Source organism: Oryctolagus cuniculus, chromosome 5, assembly GCF_964237555.1.
Source record: "Oryctolagus cuniculus chromosome 5, mOryCun1.1, whole genome shotgun sequence".
Lineage (NCBI taxonomy): Eukaryota > Metazoa > Chordata > Mammalia > Lagomorpha > Leporidae > Oryctolagus > Oryctolagus cuniculus.
In genome coordinates this window covers 26,376,636-26,400,685 of record NC_091436.1, presented here as the reverse complement: position 1 = coordinate 26,400,685, position 24,050 = coordinate 26,376,636, and the positions used below count along the sequence as shown (strand labels likewise).

General features: G+C 38.1%; 1 protein-coding gene across 1 annotated transcript in view; it reads left to right on the top strand.

Moving 5' to 3' along the window:
- The window catches only part of ADGRG6 (adhesion G protein-coupled receptor G6), a gene marked incomplete in the record, with an annotated part of 148,972 nt that overhangs the window by 9,569 nt on the left and 115,353 nt on the right, over positions 1-24,050 (top strand). The window contains 1 exon segment of the mRNA XM_070073491.1: positions 389-489. Coding sequence (XP_069929592.1) covers positions 389-489 — 101 coding nt within the window.

Genomic DNA, 24,050 nt, shown 5'->3' with positions numbered 1-24,050 from the left:
GAGTGGGGACTTGGTCTCCTTCACTTTGATAGGGGATGTGGGTATTCCAAAGCACATCCCGTAAGTTGCTTTTTTTTTTTAATAATTATATTTTCTTGAACTGTCTAGACATTTACCCATCTTCAAAAAGAAATTATTATATATATTCTGATAAAGTGCCACCAAATGGCAAATAAATTCATGAATTTCTAATTTCTTTTTCTTTTGCTAATTAACTCGAAACAGGTGATTAGGTCATCATCATCTTTTAAGTTCCTTCTTTGTTTGAAAGCAAGATTATAAAAGGTTTCTTTTCTCTTATCCCTGCTGGGAACACACATTTTCAGTTTGTTTGTCACAGTACTTCACTGAGATTGAGTGGCCTGATTGCAACTTTGTTTGATTGCAGGATGTTTCACACAGGTCCAATGTGGAACTGCCATTGGAAATGGAAGCTGAGTTCCTTTCTGTTCCTATTTGCTTTGTGCATCATTTGTGTTGCTCACTCAGGTAAGACTCTTATCTCTTATAAATCCAAAGTTTAATGATAATATTGTCTTCAGGGTAAATGCACTAATTATTCAAGTTACCTTATTTGTTGCTTTTTTTCCCTCCTGTTCTTGTCCTTACAGGATTTGATCTGTGTATGCTCTCTGTCCTTTCTGAATTAAGTGTGAATACCATTACTTTGATCTTTGTTTTGTTTCCTAAGAATTTATTTCTTTAATCTTTGCTATTTTGGGTTTATTTATTTATGAAGTACATATTGAATGATGAGATAACTGTATAATTTACATTAAGAAAGTGCTAGCTACTTCTTCTATTATTGAATAAATATACAACACTTAGTTATCCTTTCAACTTTTCAAATAGTTAATTGTGGAAAGTACAGACTGCTATTTTCATTCATTCTTTTGTTACTGTGTTGCAGTATGAAATAGGATTTTGAAATTAGGCTTCACAGTTTATTTAGTTTACTAAATATGGAAAAGTTAACTTGAATTGCTGTATTTTTGGAATTAAAATATCTATTTTTATAGTTAGTTTTTTCTGATCTTTGTAAAATGTGTTCCTTTTGGCTATGGAAAACTAAGTTTTCTGTAAATAGCTAATTATAGGAATAGCCAATCACAGGCTGAAGAATGTGATGTTTAAAAGTAAAGTATTGCTTCTTTATTTAGTTTTGTCACTGAGGACATTTTATTTCTCTTATATCCATTCTGTTTATTTACTTTCTCCAATATTTATTAAATTTATTGTGTTTTCCTTTAGAATAAAACGAAAATGTCAATTTAGGAAATCATTATTTTTGAAGTCTTATTTATTACTTGGGATTTAATCACTATTATAAATTCCATAGCTGTATCTGCTAGTATAAATGATACACTTAAAGAACCATGGAGTAGTTTATCTGCTAAATTTGCTCATGCATGGATCAAGCAATTCAACTTGTGTTTAGTACGTAAATACTTGTTCCAGCTACCAGGTATTTTCAGAGTTGGAAAATCTTGAAAGCTGAAAAATCTCTGTTCTTGTTTGATGGCTTAAAAAGAAAACTGATCTTTCATTGGATTTTGTGTGTATTTCTTAGGATTTCATAGTGAAGTTCCCCTTCCTGGTACTGTCACTTCCAGAAAGAGGAAACACACTTAGAAAGAGATCTGGAAATAAAGCATATATTGGATTTTATGATGTACAGTGTTGAACTGTCTTTTAACTTTCAGAAGTGATTGATCCTTTAAGAATCAATACATAGGCCAGCGCCGCGGCTCACTAGACTAATCCTCCGCCTTGTGGTGCCGGCACACCAGGTTCTAGTCCCGGTCGGGGCGCCGGATTCTGTCCCGGTTGCCCCTCTTCCAGGCCAGCTTTCTGCTGTGGCCCGGGAGTGCAGTGGAGGATGGCCCAAGTACTTGGGCCCTGCACCCCACGGGAGACCAGGATAAGTACCTGGCTCCTGCCATCGGATCAGCGTGGTGCGCTGGCCACGGCGGCCATTGGAGGGTGAACCAACGGCAAAAGGAAGACCTTTCTCTCTCTCTCTCTCACTGTCCACTCTGCCTGTCAAAAAAAAAAAAAAAAAAAAAAAAAAAGAATCAGTACATAATGTAGGATAAATTATGAGATTAAAATTAGTTGAGACCTATTTACTTTTATTTCTATTAGGTCAACCATTTGTGAATTCTCATGGCTTCTTCAAACCAAAGTCCCTCAAAATCAGACTTTTATTTTAGAGGTCAACATTTGAATTGATATATACATATATATATACATACATATATATATACACACACGACAGATTTTAATCATTTGAATAAATGAAATGGAACACATATTTTTGGGCTCATTAAAAGGAATCAATCAGGCTGGAACCAAGTGAGGCCAGGGAAGCACCTAGGTGCCAAATATAAGAGACCTGCTCAAATTGTGGGAACAAAGTTATTAAATTTAAGTTATTCTCTTGTTCTCTCACCCAAGAATTTTATTCATTCTTTTTAAAATTTCTTTCATTACCCAACTCTGTGTGTGTCAAGTGAAGTTTATGACAAATAGTTCTCTGTGTTCAATCGTGAAGCCAAGACACTTTCTATCTTTCTCTCTTGAAGCATGACTCACTGAAAATGCCACCATCTCACACATGGATATCTGAGCCACAAAAACACTTCAGAGGTTACTATTGGCATTTTCATATCAAATTCACATGTGATAATTCAGCATGATGTTTCCTAGAATGAACTCACAAACCATTTAGCATAAATTACACTTTTATATATATCTAGTCTTAAAAACTTTTGCATAGATCAAAGTGAAGTACACTATAAAAGTATTGCTGAAGAATATATTATCTATATTTCTATAGATATATATAGATATCCATATTATCTATAAATATTTATCTATATACATGTTCTTTGACATTTTTTACATCTTGAATGAACCCTGGATGGTCTCATCCTGTGACCTTAACATGGCATTTTGATGCCAGTGTCTTCTAAATCCTTATCATCAGTCCTTCCCCTTCTGGAACCCTAGGGTCACCTCTCTAGTTGCTGGTCCTCATCTGCCCTTAGATATATAATAGGCCTCAAATTTCACATGTGTGAGTGGGGTACTTGGTTCCTACCTCCTATTCCCAAATCTACTTCTTCCTCAGTCTTTACAATCCATCTTTTTATCCTAATGTTCTCTCCAATTTTCACTATTTTCTAGGCACATGACCTTTCTAGTCCCAGACCATGTCTACCTGGTATTGTCTTCTCCCTGATGGCTAAGTGTTAATCTTCTTCCTAAGAATGTGCTGGCTCTTTTCGACACTCTGATCTCAGTTTAATTATTACCACCTCAGAAATCTCTATCTTGCCAATCAAAGGAGCCTGACTCCACTCTTTATTATAACCCTTTGTTGTAATCTGTTCGGTTTTGGATATTCCCTTCATTGTTAATGTTTTGTTAATTTGACTTTTAGACCAGGCTGGAGGGTTGGCAAACCTCTTGTGATTGTTAAGACTGGCCCTTAGTTCAAGTGACTAAAAGTTGGAATACTATGGTTTCATTTGGACAATATCCAGAGTTTAATTTGTGTAAAAGAATTAGAATGTTAGCACCAAGTAGGTGTTAATATTTGTAATTTCATGGTTTACTTACAAAGATAATAGTATACAAATGTGTGCCCTTCAGAATTTCAAAAAGTAATTTAGAAAAACAGCACATTGTCTCATGACAAGTGATAAATATAACTTTTAATAAGGACTACAAAATAATTGAATATTTAAACTGGTTCTATCGAAGTACAACAAAAGTTGAATGGTTGCTAATAACAATCTAATTGAAGTTGTTGGAAAAAGGGCATATACCAACACACTGTTTTGGCTCTATCTTTTAGGGGGGGTAATTGGGCAACATGTTTTAAAAGTTAAGAATGCTCCTGTTGTTTGGCATGTCACTCCCACACGTAGGCATCTATCCTATAAAAACAAAAAAATACAAATGTAGAAAAATATCAGCATGTTATATGTGGCATTGTAATAGCATACAATTGGAAAAGAATATCAACATATATAAATTATTATTTATAATGTAACTATCAAATATGTAAATTAGTTTATATTCATGATATAAAATATCAAAATATGAAACATTTTGTATTTATAATGTGAAATATATTTTATATTAATAATATAAAATATCAAGTCCTTCCAAACAATGTGGTAAAACTGTGTATTGGCTTGGGAATATGTCCATGCTAATAACATTAAATTAAGCAAACTGTCAAACAATATAAGATTATCTCAGGTTGTACTACAAAACTAGGATGTACTATGCATATATATTTGTGTAAGACAATATGATAAACATATTTACAAAACATTCAGTAATACATACCAGACTTTTAAAATGAGTTATCGTAAGGGCATAGTTTAGAGTGAGAAGGGGAAAGACAATGGAACTTTACTGACCCCTAAATTTTTTGCCTGATTGTCAGTAGTATGTATTACTTTAGTGATTGGATGTAATTGACCCTGATGCAGTTCTTTGCATTTTAAAGAAAGTCATATCAAACATTAGCTGGAGAGAATGTTGAGATGTATGCCTATATTAATTTTCTGTTAGTCACTTAGCTGTTACTTTAGCTCTTTCTTCACGTGATCAGGATCTCTACAAGGTGTTTTAAATAATAACCCCTTTATGTGGCATGACGCTCCATGACTGTAGATGAGTGATGATATCTCCAGCAGAGTTACTGCTGTTCAAGAAGAGTGGGAAATGGACGGCCCAGAGCCAACGAATTCCTAAGCAACTTGGAGCCTGTTTTCACAGATAGCCTTAGTCATGAGCACTGAGGGAGGAGCCTCCCTTCTCTCCTGAAAATCAGTGATATCAGCAGATTATTTCAAAGCGCAGTGTTATTCTGATATCCATGAGCCACCAACATCTAAAAAGAGAAATGTTTCTGAAAGTACAGTCTGACCTGAATTATGTACTTTCAAACATGGAGCACAGCAGAGTTCTAGAAGGCCAGTGCTTGGGCAGAAGGAATGCTGCTCCTTTTCTTTTGTGCTTGTTCATTGTTCTCAGGATGAGCAACGATCATTTAGTGTCAGTTACATTACAGTCTGTATGTAAGTGTTATGTAGACATTTTGTGCATATTTTTGTATTTAATCCAAAGGTTTTCAAATGCCCAGAAAAATAGTCTATTTATATTTTTTTCAAGGTTTTTTTTTTATAAAGCCATTTTAGTATTAATCTCTGAGAGGTTAGAAATAAATCTCTGAGTATTTTGCATATCATCATAATTGGGTGTGTGTGCACGTGTATCTTTCAGTCAGAGTGCACCAGATGCCTTGTGAAGCTCTCAGTTGAAAGGCTGTTTCCCCTTCCATGATTCAGATTAAAAGAGCTTATGTGATGGAATCAATACAGCCTAGAAAGTTGTCTACAGATGTTTCTTGGGGGCGTCTGTTCAAATAATTTCCTTTGAGTACCTTTGAGTGATCTGAATTAGATGTGATTAAAGATAAAGTCCTGGCCGGTGCCACGGCTCACTAGGCTAATCCTCCGCCTGCAGCGCTGGCACACCGGGTTCTAGTCCTGGTCGGGGCACCGGATTCTGTCTCAGTTGCCCCTCTTCCAGGCCAGCTCTCTGCTATGGCCCGGGAGTGCAGTGGAGGATGGCCCAAGTGCTTGGGCCCTGCACCCCATGGGAGACCAGGAGAAGCACCTGGCTCCTGGCTTTGGATAAGCGCGGTTTGGTTTTTCACCACCAGTGGTGCCCTGGCTGCAGCGCGCCGGCTGCAGCGGCCATTGGAGGGTGAACCAACAGCAAAAAAAGGAAGACCTTTCTCTCTGTCTCTCTCTCTCACTGTCCACTCTGCCTGTCAAATAAATAAATAAAGATCAAGTCCTACATCAGGGGTCAGTTACATAAACATAGGCTGGGGAGACTTACCTTGTCACCACAGTGGGTGGACTCGAGGAAGCAATGTGTTGGGGCCATGCAAAAAGCTGAGAGGGTAGAGTCCAGTCTTCAGTGGTCAGATCAGTCTTGTCTCCACACTTGTCATAATTTAGAGAACACTCATGAACGGGGGCTATCTCAACCAGGAAGATTATGAGTCTGGAACAATCCCAGGAAGGTTTCAGAGCATGCTCTGTCTGCACAATGTTGTGATTCGCCTCTGGGAGGGTTGCCTTGGAGGATTCCCTCTCTGGGCCTCAGCTGCAACACTGTTGCTTTTGTGTATAAGTTTGTTTTAAAAGCAAAAATCCTGATGAATGAAAAAAAAAGGTGATTTAGAGAAGTGGCACATTTATTTTGGGGTGATGAATTCAATAAGATACAGCACTGGTCTTCAGATAGTTGAGGAGTGGTGGTTGGCATTGTTAAGAGACTTATCCTAAGTATCTTAAAGAGTAATTGGTTCTCAAAAATAAATGAGTAAAACCAACTGTCCCTCAGTTTTCCTGTCCCTGGAATTCAAAACATGAGGGATCACAGTATTAAGGAGGTGTTTGTACTGGAAATCTTGAAGGCCTCCTAAGCCTACAATTGTGTTTCGTATAAGCATACTTCAAAAAGTGTATGGAAAATGCAACTAAAAGACAATGTGCATTTCTTGTGAACATTTTGAAGTACCTTCAGAGCCTGTAGGTTGAAAGTTTCTTCTGTGTTCATTTCCTTTCCTTTGTAATGGTTAACTTTTAGCCTAACCTAGAACTAAAGACTGGGAAGGTAACTCTTGGACAAGATAAACCTGGGCAACTCCAGACTTCCATAGGTATACTACGAAGCTGGGTGCTCTGTGATTCTGGCAGTGCAAAATTCTTTCCACTTTCAAATGACTAATTCTTTAAAGAGTTTTCCTTTCATTTTAAGCAAGTAGAATCTGCTTTTTGGCACTGTTCTCACTAAAGTTGCACTGTCATAGTATTTGGTAAGGAAAGAATGCGGAAAAGAACGAAATAGTGAAGAACCAAAGAGAAAGAAAAAACCCAAATGCATTGCAGATTTAACGAGGAAATATGTTTTAAAGGGTGGAATGGCAGGGGGAGGAAAGTATAATGATTAGGTGAGAAATTATATTAATTCTACAATGAGCATAAAGTCATGTAAATATCCTTTCATCTTCATTGAACTAAGATGACCAAATGCTTGAAAAGAAAATAAAGGTTTTGCTTACGCATGGGTGATGGCTGTCACTAGTTAGATTAACTTTCTTAACTATTTCTGGAAAAAAAGAACTTTGGAGAATCAAGTAACACAGTAGTTTTCATGGTTTAGATGCATTTTCTTCATTCTCTCAAAAGTCATTAAAATATTTATAGCCTTTTACATATTTGAGTGAAACATTTTCTTAGAAAAATTGTTTGGATTTTGATGCATTTGATGTCAAAATATCTTGATTTATAGTCATTCCTAAATCCTCTTTATTTTAAACTTGTGGCTTAGAAATAATATGCATTTTAAAAAAGTTACACAGTTTCCTTCAATCAATCAACTCTTAGGAGCCAAGAAAGATGCCTCTCTCTAATGCATGCTACTGCAAGCTTGGGGTTGCTGGTTTAGATAAAGAGAAGGCTTTACAACAGAGCACAGCTGATGGATTGTGTCAACCCATTTTAAATCAGGATATTTTCTCCTCATTGATTGTAAAATTATAGTGATCATTTTTACTGGTTTGGGTAAAGCCACAAGAATGAGCCAATGTTCATAATTTTTAAAAATCCCCAAACATAAGGATTATTTTAGAAGATCCTTTTGTTGGCCAAAAATTTAAAGGATATTATTAAAGCAAAATATGAATCTGAGCCGGCGCCATGGCTCAATAGGCTAATCCTCACCTTGCGGCGCCGGCACACCGGGTTCTAGTCCCGGTCGGGGCGCCGGATTCTGTCCCGGTTGCCCCTCTTCCAGGCCAGCTCTCTGCTATGGCCAGGGAGTGCAGTGGAGGATGGCCCAGGTGCTTGGGCCCTGCACCCCATGGGAGACCAGGAGAAGCACCTGGCTCCTGGCTCCTGCCATCGGATCAGCGCGGTGCGCCGGCTGCAGCGGCGGCCATTGGAGGGTGAACCAACGGCAAAGGAAGACCTTTCTCTCTCTGTCTCTCTCTCTCACTGTCCACTCTGCCTGTCAAAAATAAATAAAAAAAAAATATGAATCTGGAAGAAGAAGAGACTCTGGGAATGTTGATCCTTATTTTCATACATATTCATGCTTTCTTTCTTGTATCCTTCCTTCCTTGATGAATTTTGTCTAAACATTTGTCCAAAAATACGGCCTAATGTACAACTGCTATTGGCCCCTATTAGTATAAATGATAGTTTTGCTGGATTTATTTAGCTGAATTTTAAGGCAGAAGATGAGAGTGATTTCAGTGGCTGTACAGTGTTGCTACAGTAGCGGAAGCAGCTAGACTTCTAGATCCAATGTGCTTCAGTTTGAGCTTTTAAGTGTTGTCAGTTTTTATTTTTAGAGAGGATGAGCTTCGAATATGCTCGATAAAGTTCTGCAAATGGGATTTGCACCTCTTGTTGAATTCTCTTAATCAGCTTGTGGATACCAAATGCCTCCTGTTGGTTCATCAGGGGCCAGTGTTAGTTTTTCATTTGGGCTGCTGGTCTCCTTTCTCTTTAGAATGGTATCCTGAAAACCTATTACTTGTAGGAAGCTCATTATCACACAGCTTCAGTTTCAATACTGCTAAAGACCTAGTATTTCAATAAACGATACATGTTATGGTTTCTCTCTGAGCTTGGTATCCTCCCAGCGTGGTAACCTTTAATTGGTGTTTGCTTAGGACTCTTCAGTTCTTACCATCGGACTTGCTTACCTGTCTTACACACAGATATTAGAGAAGTCTACCTCTTTTATTAACCATTTCAGAAGATAATTCTCTCTGAATTTTAAGCTGTTTCTTATGTTTAAGGTGGTGGTCCTTCACATCCATGATACTACTGATTGTGCCATCCCAGAAGTCCTTTTCAGTAAATGGGTAGTGAATGAGTTGATTGCTTTCCAAGCAGTCCTGCTAGACTCTGGATTTCCCCCAGCAGGGTACAGCAGCCCAGCTTAGAAGTCTGCTTTCTTAATCAGGGCCTCCCCCTTCTCCCACTATGTTAGGATGTGTTCAGTGTTTATTTATGAGAGCATTGTATTACTGTGTATTACAGAGAACACAGAATTAATGTTGCTACTCTTAGACTAATTTAAAAGTTAAGGACTATGACTTAATAATAAAAAGAACCTGAGCATTGTATGTATATAAATATAATTCAGAGTTTGTGGAAAATGTGTATTATGAAAAAAAACTGCATGAATTTCAAAATCTTTTGTGCCCAAATAAACTTATTTTAATTCAAATTTCCCATTTTTTTTAAAGTACCCTCACTTATGTGTGTGTGTTTCTGTGTGTTTTAAAGTCTTGCATATGAAAAGGTAAATTATAACATTGAAGTGTTTTAGTGTTTTTCTTTTTAAAGATTTATTTACTGGGGCTGGGGCTGTGGCATAGCAAGTAAAGCTGCTCTCCGCAGTGCCAACATCCCTTATGGGTGCTGGTTCGAGTCCCAGCTGCTCTACTTCTGCTCCAGATCTCTGCTGATGCTCCTGGGAAAGCAACAGAAGATGGCCCAATTCCTTGGGCCCCTGCACTTAGGTTGGAGACCCAGATGAAGCTCCTGGTTCCTGGCTTCTGCCTGGCCCAGCCCTGCCGTTGCAGCCATTGGGGAGTGAACCGGCAGATAGAAGATCTCTTTCTTCTCTGCCCCTCCTCTGTAACTCTGTCTTTCAAGTAAAACCAGAAAGGCAGGATGAGAATGGCTACAATGTCCAGGACAATGCCAGGAGCCTGGCTTAACCTTCCATTAAATATGCAAGAAGTAACAAGTAGAAAAACCATTGTAGTTTTCTAACACTAAGCATATATAGATTTTATAATTATATAAAATCGAAGTATACTGTTTCTTTCTTTCTTTTTTTTTTTTTTTTTTGACAGGCAGAGTGGACAGTGAGAGAGACAGAGAGAAAGGTCTTCCTTTTTGCCGTTGGTTCACCCTCCAATGGCCACCGCGGCTTGTGCGCTGGCTGCGGCTGGCACACTGCGCTGATCCGATGGCAGGAGCCAGGTACTTATCCTGGTCTCCCATGGGGTGCAGGGCCCAAGGACTTGGGCCATCCTCCACTGCACTCCTGGGCCACAGCAGAGAGCTGGCCTGGAAGAGGGGCAACTGGGACAGAATCCGGCGCCCCAACCGGGACTAGAACCCGGTGTGCGGCGCCGGCTGAAGAATACTGTTTCTGTAATTGATTTGTTTTAGAACTGACACGGTTAAATTCCTTGATTTTTTTTTTTTTTTTTTAATATGTGCCTGGGAAAGCAGCAGAAGATGGCCTAAGTGGTTGGGCATCTACACCCATGTGAGATACCTAGATAAAGCTACTGGCTCCTGTCTTTGGCCTGGCCTACCCATGGCCATTGTGGCCATTTGGGGAGTGAACCAGTGGATGGAAATCTCTCCCTCTCCACCTCCCTCTCTGCCTCCGCCCCCGCCTCCACCTCCACCTCTTTTCCCTTCTCTCTGTAATTCTGCCTCTCAGATAGATAGGTAGATAATTTTTTTTAAAGTTACAACCACTTGGGAAAACAGTTTGTTTCTTATAAATTAAATCTACCTGTCTACACGGTGACTTAATAATATTATTAACTATTCATCCAAAAGAAGTTAAAAAAATCACATTATAGCTTCATACTGAAAACAAATCTAAGTGTCCTTCAGTATGTGAATGGATAAGCAGATTTTACTGTACTCTTAGAATATTACTCAGCAAAAAACGGAATGAACTATGGATACATGTAACAGTTGAATGGGGATCTTTAAAATAGGTTGAAAGGAAGGAGCATAGAGTATGTTTGAGAGCACTTCGAAAAGTTTGTGGAAAACGGAATTTAAAGATATTTACTTTGGTACAAAATTTTTTGAAACCTATGCAGTTTGTTCATAATATATATTTTCTATGAACTCTTTGAGGGCATTTAATACTTTATGATTTTTATATGGAATTACAGAATCCATGGAACTAAGCTGTAATGATAAAATCGTGGCTCTAGTAGCCACTGATTGGGAGGAGACACAGTAAATATTTATGCTGTGCTGATCAAAATGTTCCAAAAATAGATTTTGATGTAGTTACACTGGTGTATAGGAACATAAACTCATCAAAGAACATGCTTAAAACCTATACATTTATTGCATGTAAATTATATCATTTTATTTATTTTTAAAAATGTATTTATTTGAAAGGCAGAGTTGCAGAGAGGGAGAGAGGTCTCTAGCCGCTGGTTCACTCCCCAGATAGACTCAAGGGCTGAAGCTGTGCCAATCCAAAGCCAGGAGCCAGGAGCTTCTTCTGGGTCTCCACGTAGGTGCAGGGTCCCAAGAACTTGGGCCATCTTCCACTGTTTTTCCAGGCCATAGCAGAGAGCTGGATTGGAAGTGGAGTAGCTGGGACTTGAACTAGAGCCCATGTGGGTTGCCAGCACTGCAGGTGGTGACTTTATCCACTATGTACCAGCCCCAAATTATACATTTAAAAAAGTAATTTTATACTTTATATTAAATTTATATACTTGATATTATATATAATATAATATTATATATAATCTTACATATATATAATATTACACTTATATACTTTATATTACATTTTAAAAAGTAATTTAATTAAAAAATCCTGATAATAAGTGGGATTCTAAGGCTTCCAAACTATCAGGTTTATTTTTAACTATATAGAGAAGTAAATAATGGCTTTCTAAAATACAGATTCTTCATTGTATTTGATATAATTTTGTCAGCAAGAAGGGAATATTCAGTTTTACTGTATTTATGTTAGTTATGTTTATTCAAATATTTTCAGTACTTAAGTTTTGGCCATGGCACAACATACTTGTGCACATATCAGCTCTATCTCAAGTGTAACTTTCATCTCACCGTCTTTAGCTTCTACACACATTCAAAAGTTCAGGTTGTTATATAGATCTTTGTTTGACAACCTTTTCTTGCAAAGCTTCCTTTCTCCATTTAACAGAGACAAATTTAGCAATCATTGTATTATTTTCTGTTAGTTCAATTTTTGATATACCTACTGGGTTTTTTTAAACTAAAGCCTATAGGCAGTTTACTGATATTTTTGAATTACCACTATTAATAAAGTGAACAATAAAAAGTAGGTAGCTCAGGAACAGTCACTGCATTTGTAGTCATGATGTGCATGTTTGTCTTTCTGATTATTTTGTTTTACTTTAACTGAGTGGCTTATCATTTATCTACTATAAGGTGATTTATCTTTACTTCAAAAACTCATGATCTTTGTGAAAATCTCTACAAGGCCCTTTGTAAATTGGATAGCTGTGCAAATATGAAGCATGAATCAGAAAGTAAATTCCAATCAAACACTTGAAAATTCTGACCTAGAATAGACTCAGCACCTGGTAAGAGGCTTCTGAGATGTTGTTTGTTCTGCCCTGGTTACTGACTAGAGAGGCTACTTGGGTAAGTAGTGCATTGAAAGCATCAGTCAAGACGGTCTCATTTTTGTAGAAGCACCTGCTATGGCTGGACCCCTGAATAAAGGTCATTTTTCTTAACTTATGAAAGATGTAATGAGAATGGGGCTGTTGATTGAAGCAAAATAACAGGGCCCATAATCATCAGTTGTTAATATTAAGGTTCCAGATGATTCACAGGTTACTCAAAAACATCTCTTGGAAGCAATGCTGTTTCCTGGCCTATTGGATGGGTAATTTGAGGAACCACTATGTAAAATTCACTCAGTCCAAAGGGCAAAAAGTAGAATAGTCATGAATTTCCATGAGTATTACCAAAATGCAAGGCTCAACTTTTACATCTCTTTAAAACCTGTCTGATTTCATTACTGAATTTCATAGAAGTTTAGCACTAAACTGCCTTTTTTTGCTATGCATGCTAATAGGTATAGTACCATTGGCTGTAGCCATTGAACAGGTGAGCATTTTCTTAGAAATCTGTATTTATTACAAAGAACCAGTGGTACCTTGGAATCAAATCTATATGATAATAAAAAAATGTTATGGGTCTTTGCTTTTGTGAAGCTATGCAGTGACTTTGAAAGTACTATTAGACGGTACTATGAAACTATATCGTCCACTTTTGTCATTGCTTATGATGGAAATGCAACACTTATTACTTCCTTGTGGCTGAAGCCAGGAGCCCCTTAAATGCAAGCTTATATTTTTTGCCAGTCATTCCATATGATGCTGAGTCTTTTTCTTTGCAGATACAAGACTTAACTGGAGTTCAGTGCTGTCTTTTATGCGTATATCATGCCCATGATCATCACTCATGGTTTTTAATTTGATTCTGTAATAGCAGAGGGAAATTGCTTGTGATGCGATCTGGAATGCAGACTCTTTATTTTTAGGTGTGTGTGTGTATGTGTGTGTGCGCGCAAGTGTATTTACTACCAGTTGTGAAAGGTTATCTTGCTATAACTAATTGAATGGCTATTTTTATTCATCTTTATAAAAACTGTTCTAGCCCTTCAAGTAAGTTTTCATAGAATCATATATCCCTGTACTTTCATGTTTATATTGATTGATGTGAAGTATAATGTATTTTGTATCCATAGCATGAAGTACAACGTGAAGTTACATAATGTGAAGTTACAAAGCAAAAGTAAGTTTGGGAACAAACACAGTCTAATAAATGTATTACAACTCAGTGGAAGCAGAAATCCGCAACTTTAAATGTTCAGCTTTCTCTAGCAGGGTACTTTACAGAGAGGGTCATGAGAGCAGGTAAACTGAGGAATCAATTAAGTGCAGGCTGGTTAGGAGAGCTACTCATAGACCTCTGTGTAGCAGCCTAAGCTCCTCTTCAACTTTGGCTTCTTCTTACTGACTTCTGTGTGTATTCACAACATTGCCATTCTCCATCCCTTCCAAATTAAAATTTGGGAGATGTCTTTAATGCCTCCTTAGCAGCATCTCTGTGCAATATTTTTTAATTCACTGCTAAATATGGGAATATCTCAGAAAAAAAAATATGGGAATATCTCTTGCATACCTTTGTTTTTTGAATGTCCTTCATTCTTTTTATTTATTTTTTTTAATTTAAAATTTTTTTTGACAGGCAGAGTTAGACAGTGAGAGAGAGAGAGACAGAGAAAAAGGTTTTCCTTCTGTTGGTTCATCCCCAAGATGGCTGCTATGGCCGGCTTGCTGCGCCCATCCGAAGCCAGGAGCCAGGTGCTTCCTCCTGGTCTCCCATGTGGGTGCAGGGCCCAAGCACCTGGGCCATCCTCCACTGCACTCCCGGGCCACAGCAGAGAGCTGGACTGGAAGAGGGGCAACCGGGACAGAATCTGGCGCCCCAACCGGGACTAGAACTCGGGGTGCCGGTGCTGCAGGCGGAGGATTAGCCAAGTGAGCCACAGCGTTGGCCTTTTTTATTTATTTTTTATTATTATTTTTGAATGTCCTTCATTCTAATGCAGACCTTCATTGCCTTTTCTTTTCTTTTTTTTTAAGATTTATTTATTCATTTACTTGAAAGTCAGAGTTACAGAGAGAGAGGAAAGAGAGAGAGAGGTCTTCCATCTGCTGGTTTACTCCCCAATTGGCTGCAATGGCCAGAGCTGCACGGATCTGAAGCCAGGAGCCAGGAGCTTCTTCCAGGTCTCCCACGTGGGTGCAGGGACCCAAGGACTTGGGCCATCTTCCACTGCTTTCCAACACCACAGCAGAGAGCTGGATCGGAAGTGATGCAGCCGGGTCTCGAACTTTCGCCCACGTGGGTTGCCGGCGCTTCAGGCCAGGGTGTTAACCCACTGTGCCACAGCGCTGGCCCCTCTTCATTGCCTTTTGTCTCAGCTTTTTTACTAATAGAAAATTTGATGTTGTTTGTTTTCTTCCCCTGCAATATACCAATCCATTGCTTTTATATAAACATGACTTAAACTATAATCTGCTCAAGAACTGTGAAGAGCTTTTAATTTCTGAAATGTGGCCTCCACTGAATGCTACTCAGGCTTCTTTACCATGTATCCTAAACAATATTTCCTAAACTGTGTCCATTATATCTTGGTACATAATGTAGGAAATAAGTGAAGTAGGAAATATTTTCTGCCATTTCATGTACTTTTTTGCTTCCTCTCTCTTTCTTCAACTCAAAATTCCTTTCTGCTTCTTTGATACTTGATAGACAGTGCTTCTCCATTTCAAGAAATATCTTGAATAACTCTTTGCTTGGGGAGCATTTAAAATAAGGCTAAAAACTGGTGTTTTTGTTCTTAATTTGCATGTAGGTATATACCACTCTAACCACTTGTGATGAGAGTGCCTGGGTTTGATTCCTGGCACTGCCTTCTGATTCAGCTTCTTGGTAATGCTGAGGTTGGCAGGCATCAGTGATGGCTCTAGTAGTTGGGTTTCTGCCTCCCACATGGGAGGCATGAGTTGCTTTTCTGGCCCAGGCCTAGTGACTTTTGTGAGCATTTGGGGAGTGAACCTGAGGATAGGTAATATCTATTTTGTTTGTTTCTATGACTCTCAGACATATTTTTTTAAAAAAAGGTTTTGTTTTTTGAGAGGTAGAGTTACAGGAAGAGAGAGGGAGAGACAAAGTTCCTTCATGCACTGTTCCACTCCCTAAATGGCCACAATGGCTGGAGCTGGGACAATCCAAAGCCAGCAGCCAGGAGCCAGGAGCTAGGAGCTTCTTTCAGGTTTCCCATGTGATTGCAGGAGCCCAAGCATTTGGACCATCCTGTACTGCTTTCCCAGGCCATAAGAGAGAGCTGGATCTGAAGAGGAGCATCTGGAACTAGAACTGGTAGCCATACGGGATGCCTGTGCAACAGGCAGAGGCCTAGCCCACTACATTACAGTACTGGCCCTCAGATACGTGTTTTGGAAATAGAAAAAGAGCAGCAAAGTATTTCCTCAATCTCCTATTTTTCTCCATCTCACCTTTCCAATTTTATAACAATGTGTGTTCGTTCTGTTTTGTTGTCTATTGTGTGATTATTAACGTTTGTATTTTCTCTAATATTAGTTATCAGTGTATAAAGCCAGGAGGTACATCTTTTGTTTTTGTATTCTGGATAAAACCAAGAGAGAATAGGTATTACAATAAGAATGAATGAAAACACAATATTAAAAGGAGACATTTGTAATTAGGGTAACCCGTTGACTCTACAGCTTTAATGAAAGACAGAGAAAGATGTGTTGTGATCAAATTAAGCAGGGTGCAGCCATGCATTTTAGTTGTCTGATTCAGAGCAGCTTTAATTACTCAGAGTGTGGTAGATCCTGGTGATTCATGCTATTTGGATAATTTTATTTCTGTTGATGTATGCAGTTATCCTTCATTATCCATTAGGATTAGTTCTAGGACCCCCACAGATTCCAAAATCCACAGTTGCTACCAACCGTTATGTAAGATAGTATAGTATATGTGTATAGACTGTGCTTGTCTTTCTGTATACTTTAAATCGTCTCTAGATTACTTACATACCAAACCCGATGTAAATATTTGTTATGCTGTGTGTTTTGAGAATAGTGATAAGAAAAAGTTTACTCATGTTCAGTGTAGGTGCAATTTTATTTTCTGAGTATTTTCAATTGATGATTGATTGAGTCTGGGGACACAGAACCTTCAGATAAAGGAGGGCAACTGTACCTAAGATTACAAAGGACCTCAGGAAAGCTTCCTGGGCAGTTGATAACATGAGAGTCCCAGACAGACAGGCAACATGTCTGAAGTTTACTTCTCCCTGTCTTTTCTTGACTGGACAGTCTCTGTGGTGTCATGACATATGCTCCCAGCACACCTCCTCTGTAATCCGTCTCCTTTCCCTTTTCCCAGGAGAGGAGGGGAAACAGTAGGGCCTCCACCCACCTCCACCTTCATATTCTTGACATTTCCCAGGAGGCTCATAGTTTAGATGAATTTTGGACTGAGACTCCTGGGTACCATGTGGATTTGGGATTTGGGGCTGCTATTAATTTTGTTTTAGCTATGTTATGAGTTGGCTTGGGGTTTCAGCTAAACTTTTTAATGTTATTTCCATGAGAAAAAAGAATTCTAAAATCCAGACAACCAACTATGAACTCTTTTTGCAACATAATGAATTAGTGTATTTCCTAACATGTGATTTTTTGACTTTTCAAGGAGTAAATATTTCTAAATTTATTATATGCATGTCTTGTTCTTTAAAATAAGATTAAAATATTCTGAGGTGTATTCAACAGATTGTTTAGAAACATAATGTTTTAAACTTTTATTGATGTATCTGGATACTTCCCATTTAAATGAGTATTTGCAGATTTAAAAAATAATTTATCATTCTTATAACTAGTAGATTTATTGTACCAAGAAGATATACCTTTTGAATAATTACTGGAAAATTTACCTAAGAAAATAATACAATAAATGTAAAATCTTTACATATAAAGGTATTTATTTAACATTATGTATGGTAGAAAAAAGAACTACCTAAAAATCCATGAATACAGAATCATTTTATGATATGGAAAAATGACCACAATTACAGTATAGAAACACACAAAATTTTAGGTAGTAAAAATCAATACTAAATATTTGTTATACTATGTTTGCAAAATACCCATGCATGTAGATAACTGAAAGGTAGTATGCAAATATTAAAATTGTGGGAAGAAAATTAGAAATAATAGCTTCATTGTTTTTGCAAAATGTGCCTTCAAAATAATCCTACTTGATTTTAAACAAGTGGTTTCTGGAACAATGATGCAGGCTGATCAAGACAAATTCAAAATTATACTTTATTTCTGTGTATTCCCTTGTACCAAAAAAGGTTATTCTCTTAGTGAGGGATTGCCAACTGTTGTGTTTCCCTTTCCCATAATTGCTACAAATTGTGAATTCTTACAACTCCCATACAAAAAAATACCAAAATAACAAAAATCAGGAATTAAAAAGTAACTGGGAGTTTAGAGAAGTAATTGGCATATCTCATTGGGCTTAATTATTTACAATATACAGTGTGATAATTTTTCAGACTCAGCTTTTTTTCCTGATATTGAATATAGTTCAAGATGAGTGTCACGCTGAATGCTGACTCCCTGCACAGAACAGAGTTGTTTTGTTCTTGTGTACCCCTTGACTGTGCACTGTTCTTTTAAATTAACGATGCAGGAACAAATTCATTCTATGAGACTGAGATCATCTGTTATCAAAACTCTGTTATGAGGTGGAGACAGAGACCTCATGTCTGAAGTGATCACAGAGGCATCTGTAGAAGGAGCCATACAGTCAAATGTGAGGTTAAGGGTGTGTGCGTCGGGAGTCGGGGGTGGTGAATGGTCAGTTGGCTGTGTATGCTTTTTGGTAGACTTATGGGATTTGAATTCACATAATTTGCTTTTTACTTAAAAGTCTTTTCGCTTTAAAAATGCTTTTTAGATTAATTGACATAGATCATTCTTTCAGAAACTGATAGCATCCAGAAAATCTTTGCACATTATTTAATAATTTAGTGCTCAATTCTGGTTATTATGAAAGTATAATTTCTCATCTTGGCCTGATTATGAAAGACTAGTACCCCATCTTGCTGTAATACTATGTTTGAGTATTTATACTTTGTTGTTTGCAGATGTAGCACAGTTGTCAGTGGGATATTATGACTTTTCTAAACATGTTTTATTTTTTAAAGCCTTGTAGAATAAAGGATGAGGCTAATGAACTGTAGCTCCAACTAAAATCATACAAGGCCAAAAGCTGAAGAGGATTTATTTTATTTTTAGTCTTTGAGGACTATGAGGGACTGGAATTAGAATAACAGCAACTTTGTTTGTAAACTGGAATATTTCTTCATTCAAATTTAACACATGCAGTCCACCTTGTATATTAGGAAATCTATTCCTGAACTCAGGTTGAAAATCAGTGCTACTCAGAAACAGATTAGTAGAAACGCAGAGTAAATGCCTGAGACCGAACACTGTGACTCCATCAGTTTAAAGATCAGCTATTTGATATTTTAGGAAGTATCTATCATTTCAATAATTGCAAAAAGCAGGGCCTGTGCTTGGTGATAAATGCTTTGAACTTCTTTTCCTCCTTCCCCCTCTTTCTCTTCTTTTTCGGCATGTAACAAATCTTTGTTCATCGGATTGTTAGGAAGTCAGTTGTTTCTATATATGGCAAGTTCTTTTTCAATTTTCCCCTGAATTCCCTTCCATTTCCTCCTCCAACCCTTCTTAAAATACATTTCTAATGAGTTAGCATGCTGATCAATAATCAAAAACTGGCATAAAACCCAATTTTCATAATAGAAAATAAAAGTCCTCTGTTTTGAGATTAAATCTGATTTGAGGGGCTGGCGTTGTGATGTAGTGGGTTTTAAAGCCGCTGCCTGCAGTGCTGGAATCCCAGATGGGTGCCGGTTCTAGCCTCTCCAGCTCTCTGCTATGGCCTGGGAAGGCAATAGAAAATGGCCCAAGTCCTTGGGCCCCTGCACCCATGTGGGAGACCAGGAAGAAGCTGCTGGCTCCTGGCTTCGGATCTGTGCAGCTCTAGCTGTTGCGGTCAATTGGGAAGTGAACCAGTGGATGGAAGACCTCTCTCTGTCTCTGTCTCTGTCTCTGTCTCTGTCTCTCGTTCTCTCTCTGTGTAACTGACTTTCAAATAAAATAAATAAATCTTTAAAAAAATCAGATTTGATAAGAATCACAATAAGACTTTACATAGTATTGGTTTGGTATATGAATTATTTTTATTCAGTTACTGTGTCAAATTCTTACAATCTTTTCACCCCACCCCAAAAGATAAGGGAATTATTATTTTCTCTGTGTTGCAAATTATTTTTCCTGTAGTTCTCTGAGTGAATATAGCAATAGTTAAGAGGCAGCTATATATAATAAGAGGTAGCACATGGTTTTTCTAATCCCTAGTCCCTAGTCTTTGTTCCTTCCACTAAATCAGAGGTAAATGTCAAAGGGCCCACCAACATCTAGCTAAGGCTGTGAAGATTCATATACCTTTATGTGCTTAGTCAAGGAATGCTTCTTAAGCCTTGTTTTAATTCTGTGAATTGAACGCAACAAAATTTTTTCCATGATGACTGAATTTTAAGTATTTCCAGAATGATGTTTCAGACAGTGGCTGTTATTATGTGTTCTGGCCTTGGGACTAATACTACAGTAACACTGGGGAACATGGTAGAAATGGAAATTCTTGGGCTTCATCTCAGAACCTCTGCTTCAGAACCCCTCAGGAAAAGCCCACCACCAATCTCTGGTAGCATAAGTCCTAAGTGATTCCCATTCAAGCTAAAGTTGACAAACCAGTGTTTTAAACTCTTCATCACTGCAATTGAAACTCAGGTTAATTTTAGTTTAACCTTTTCCTGAGATACCTAAGGGGTCCATGCTGCATTTATCACACTTTTCTAATTTATGTCTGCATCCACACACCGGCAACGGAGATGGTAGAGTATAATGGTTCAGTGTGTGCAACTGTAAGTTGCAATTCTGGTTTCATCACTTAGAAGTTACTTCTCTGTCACATAAGCTCTTGATAGTTCCTACCTCCTAGGGTTGCTGTAACAAATAAATAAGAGAATCCACATGGTGCTTTTAGCACAGCCTGACTACACAGAAAGTACCTAGGGAATATTAGCTACCAATGTTTTCATTTGGCACAGGTGATTTACCTACTGAATAAGTAAAGATTGTTTTGAAAATGATTTTTTTAAGTTTTAACTGAGGACCTTAAAAATTGACTTTTTGAGAAACAACTCTTTTAGAAGGCTTCCTAGAAATATCCTGCAGTCTTCATGACTCATTGGCAGATTTTTTTTATCCTTACTCACTATTGGAAATTTCATCTTAGTAGATAATTTATCAGTAACTAAAAGTAACATGAAGAGAAAATTCACTCCCCCAAATCATTTGAATAATCTATTCCTCATTTTTTTTCAACACTTTTGAACAGGAAGAAAATAATTATATTAAGTGTCAGCCCTCTTCTGCAACCTTTACAGTCTACTTTTGTTCACCTGCTATCCTTTCAAAACAAGAAATTCTCAGAGTGAATTTCACATCCAACTTCTGGCCTTTCCTCCTGCTCCAGTGAATTATCTTATGGAAAAAGCTCCTGGCATTGGGTCACTGCTTGTCTGTGATCAACTCAAAAGGCAAATGAGAGGACCTGAAAGTGGGAAAAGGGTGTTTTTACACTGGGGTTTCTTTTTTTATCTAAATATTGATGCTTCAATACTTTGACCGTGAGGATTCTCAGTTACTCCTTAAGATTTCTTCCTCCCCTCCTAGGTTTAGGTAGGAGCTGTGCCATGCATCTGCCCTCTGTTGTAGGAGAAAGGTAGAGAGGAGGAGGGCGTGGCAAAGGCGGCCGTGAAGATTCGCTGTGTGAGTGCCGCTGCTGAGCTTCGCTCTTCCCGCAGCCCACAGCATAGCCCCTAATAAGCTCTGGCAGGGATAAAAACGTTCTGCTGGAGCAAAAAAAAAAAAAAAAAAAAATTTTGCCACTGCAATTTTTTTAAGAGCAGCAAAACAGGGTAAGGGGGAAGTTAAGAATTAGGTAGTGAAAACTTTTTTTTTTTTTTCCAGATAGTATTCTCAGCCAGTGGGGCTTTTGCAAACCAGAAAGATGCGGGAGTAAATATGGTGATGTCATTCTTTAGTCACGAAAACCATATTAAGAAAAGGGCTTCCCCTAACCCTCAATGTAATACACTAGGTCACTCAATCCACTTTTGGATTCAAAGTTTTCTGTTCCCTGTTCAGAACCAAGGACTAGATGATGTATTAGAGTCTTGATATTCTACCTTTCCCTTTAGAGAAATAAATAAAATCTGCTTGAGAAGAAGATGGATTTGATTTGCTCTACCTAGTAGTACTGAATGCATTTAGTGGGATGAAAGTTGAAAATACTTTATATTTTTCCCTAATGAACATTAATTTAGGGTTTTGAGGGGGAGGAATTTACAATGTGTTCTTTCCATTTTCAATCCTAGAGAACAAAAACTCGCTCTATTTTGAAAACCCAGTTCTTAATTTATTGTACATCAGAGGAGCTACAGCCCCATAGTGTTGGAGTATAGAATTCTTGCCCATGTTAAAAAAAGTCAGAATTGCTTTTCCAAAAGGCCTTTCATATCTTCATTTATGTAGCAGGCGGTGTGAATACTTGTGTCTATGGGAGCTCAAAAACCCAACTTGTCTTTGTCTGCTGGTCACCAGTGGGGCCAGGGAGGCTGAGTCTCCTTTGGCGTTGAGGTAAAAAATGGCTGTCAGTGCTATTGGAGGGCTTTTCAAAACTTTTATGGAAAAATGAAATTAGAGGCATGAGTTTAGGGGCAAGTGTTTGGAGCAGCAGTTAAGACACTGTTGGGATGCCTGCATCCTGCTACCAGAATGTCTGGGTCCCAGTTTCAGTTCCATCCCAATTCCAGCTTCCTGCTAATGTGCACACGGGAGGCAGCCGTTAATGACTCAAAAACTTGGGTTTCCGCAGTCCATGTGAGAGATCTGGGATGAGTTCCAAACTTTCAGCTTCAGTGTGGCCTCATCCTGGCTATTGTCATTTAGGGAGTGAATTAGTTGGTGGAAGATCTCTCCCCTTCTCTGTCTCTGTGTCTCCCTGCCTTTCAAATAAATAAGATTTTAAAGTATTTGTCTATTCTGGTTCACTTTTTTTTTTCATAATATATAGGAAATAAATATTATGAAACAAGAATACATGGGTTTCTAGTTTTTTTTTTTTTTTTGCACTAAAATAAATTTCTCCAGGAACTTTTAGAAGTGCCCTCATATTCTACATAATACGGCAATGCTGTTTTATGGAAAAGAGTTAAAAAATTAACTATCAAATGAGTGCTTTCAATTGTCTAGGCTTTGTAGTGCTTTCCCACCAACACCTAACCTTTGCCATCCCTGTGCCTCCCTCCAGTTCTGAGAAGATAAACTGCTGCTTCTTTTTCTTCCCTTCTGTCACTCCACCCCACCCCCTTGAGTCTATGGCTCCTTTAAAGTGTGTGTTTCAAAGAAAGCCATAGTGAAAAGGGCTGTGTCTTTTTAGGCCCAGTGAAACATGTCCTGCTGCCCATGGGCTTTTTGTGAGGCTTTCTGTGATCTCATCTTGCAGAGTCAGAAATGAAAAGAGATTCTCTGTTCTGTGTTTGCTGGCATAATCCTCATGCTGTATGACGAAAATGCAGCAGGAATCCAGCAATGGCATGGCCTTCTGAAAAGGATGCTATAAATGAAAAAAAAAAAAAAAAAACCTTTCAGAAACGTTGTTAGCTTGATCTTGTTTTGTTTTTCTTGATGAGAATAGTCCTGAAATACAGTAATACTTACAGAATAAAAGGTTTAGATTGTCCAACGTGTGAATTTCTCAAAGGCAACAATATCGATTACTATTGGCAACGTTAATAGAACAGAACAGATGGTCAAACTGCTGCCCTCTGCTCTATGCTTTTGGTAAATTGCTCTTTTATTTTTCTTGTACTTGAGACTAAGCAGGAAAATATGTGCTCCTGCTCTCCAGCCCCCTCCCCATTAACTGGTCATCTTAATTCTCAACTTATAGAATTTAGCATGTTTTCATGTTAATGTTTGTGTCTAGTCCTTAGATCACCTTTTAAATGAGATGTGAAGGAACATTACCTTGAAAAAGCTAATTGTATTTTTTAAAGATTATTTATTTGAACCACAGAGTTACAGAGAGGAAGAGAGAAGAAGAGACAGAGAACAATCTTCCATCCACTGGTTCACTCCCCAGGTGGCCACAACAGCTGCTGCTGACTAGGCCTAAATCAGGAGCTTATCTGGGTCTCCCATATGGGTGTGGGACTCAAGGACTTAAGCCCTATTCTGCTGCTTTTCCAGGTGCATTAGCAGGGAGCTGGATTGGAAGTGGAGCAGCCAGAACTCCAACCAGCGTCCGTATGGGATGCCGGCATAGCAGGTGGCAGCTTAATCCACTTTGCCACAATGCCGGCCTTGCTAATTTTATTTTCTAATTCATTACTGT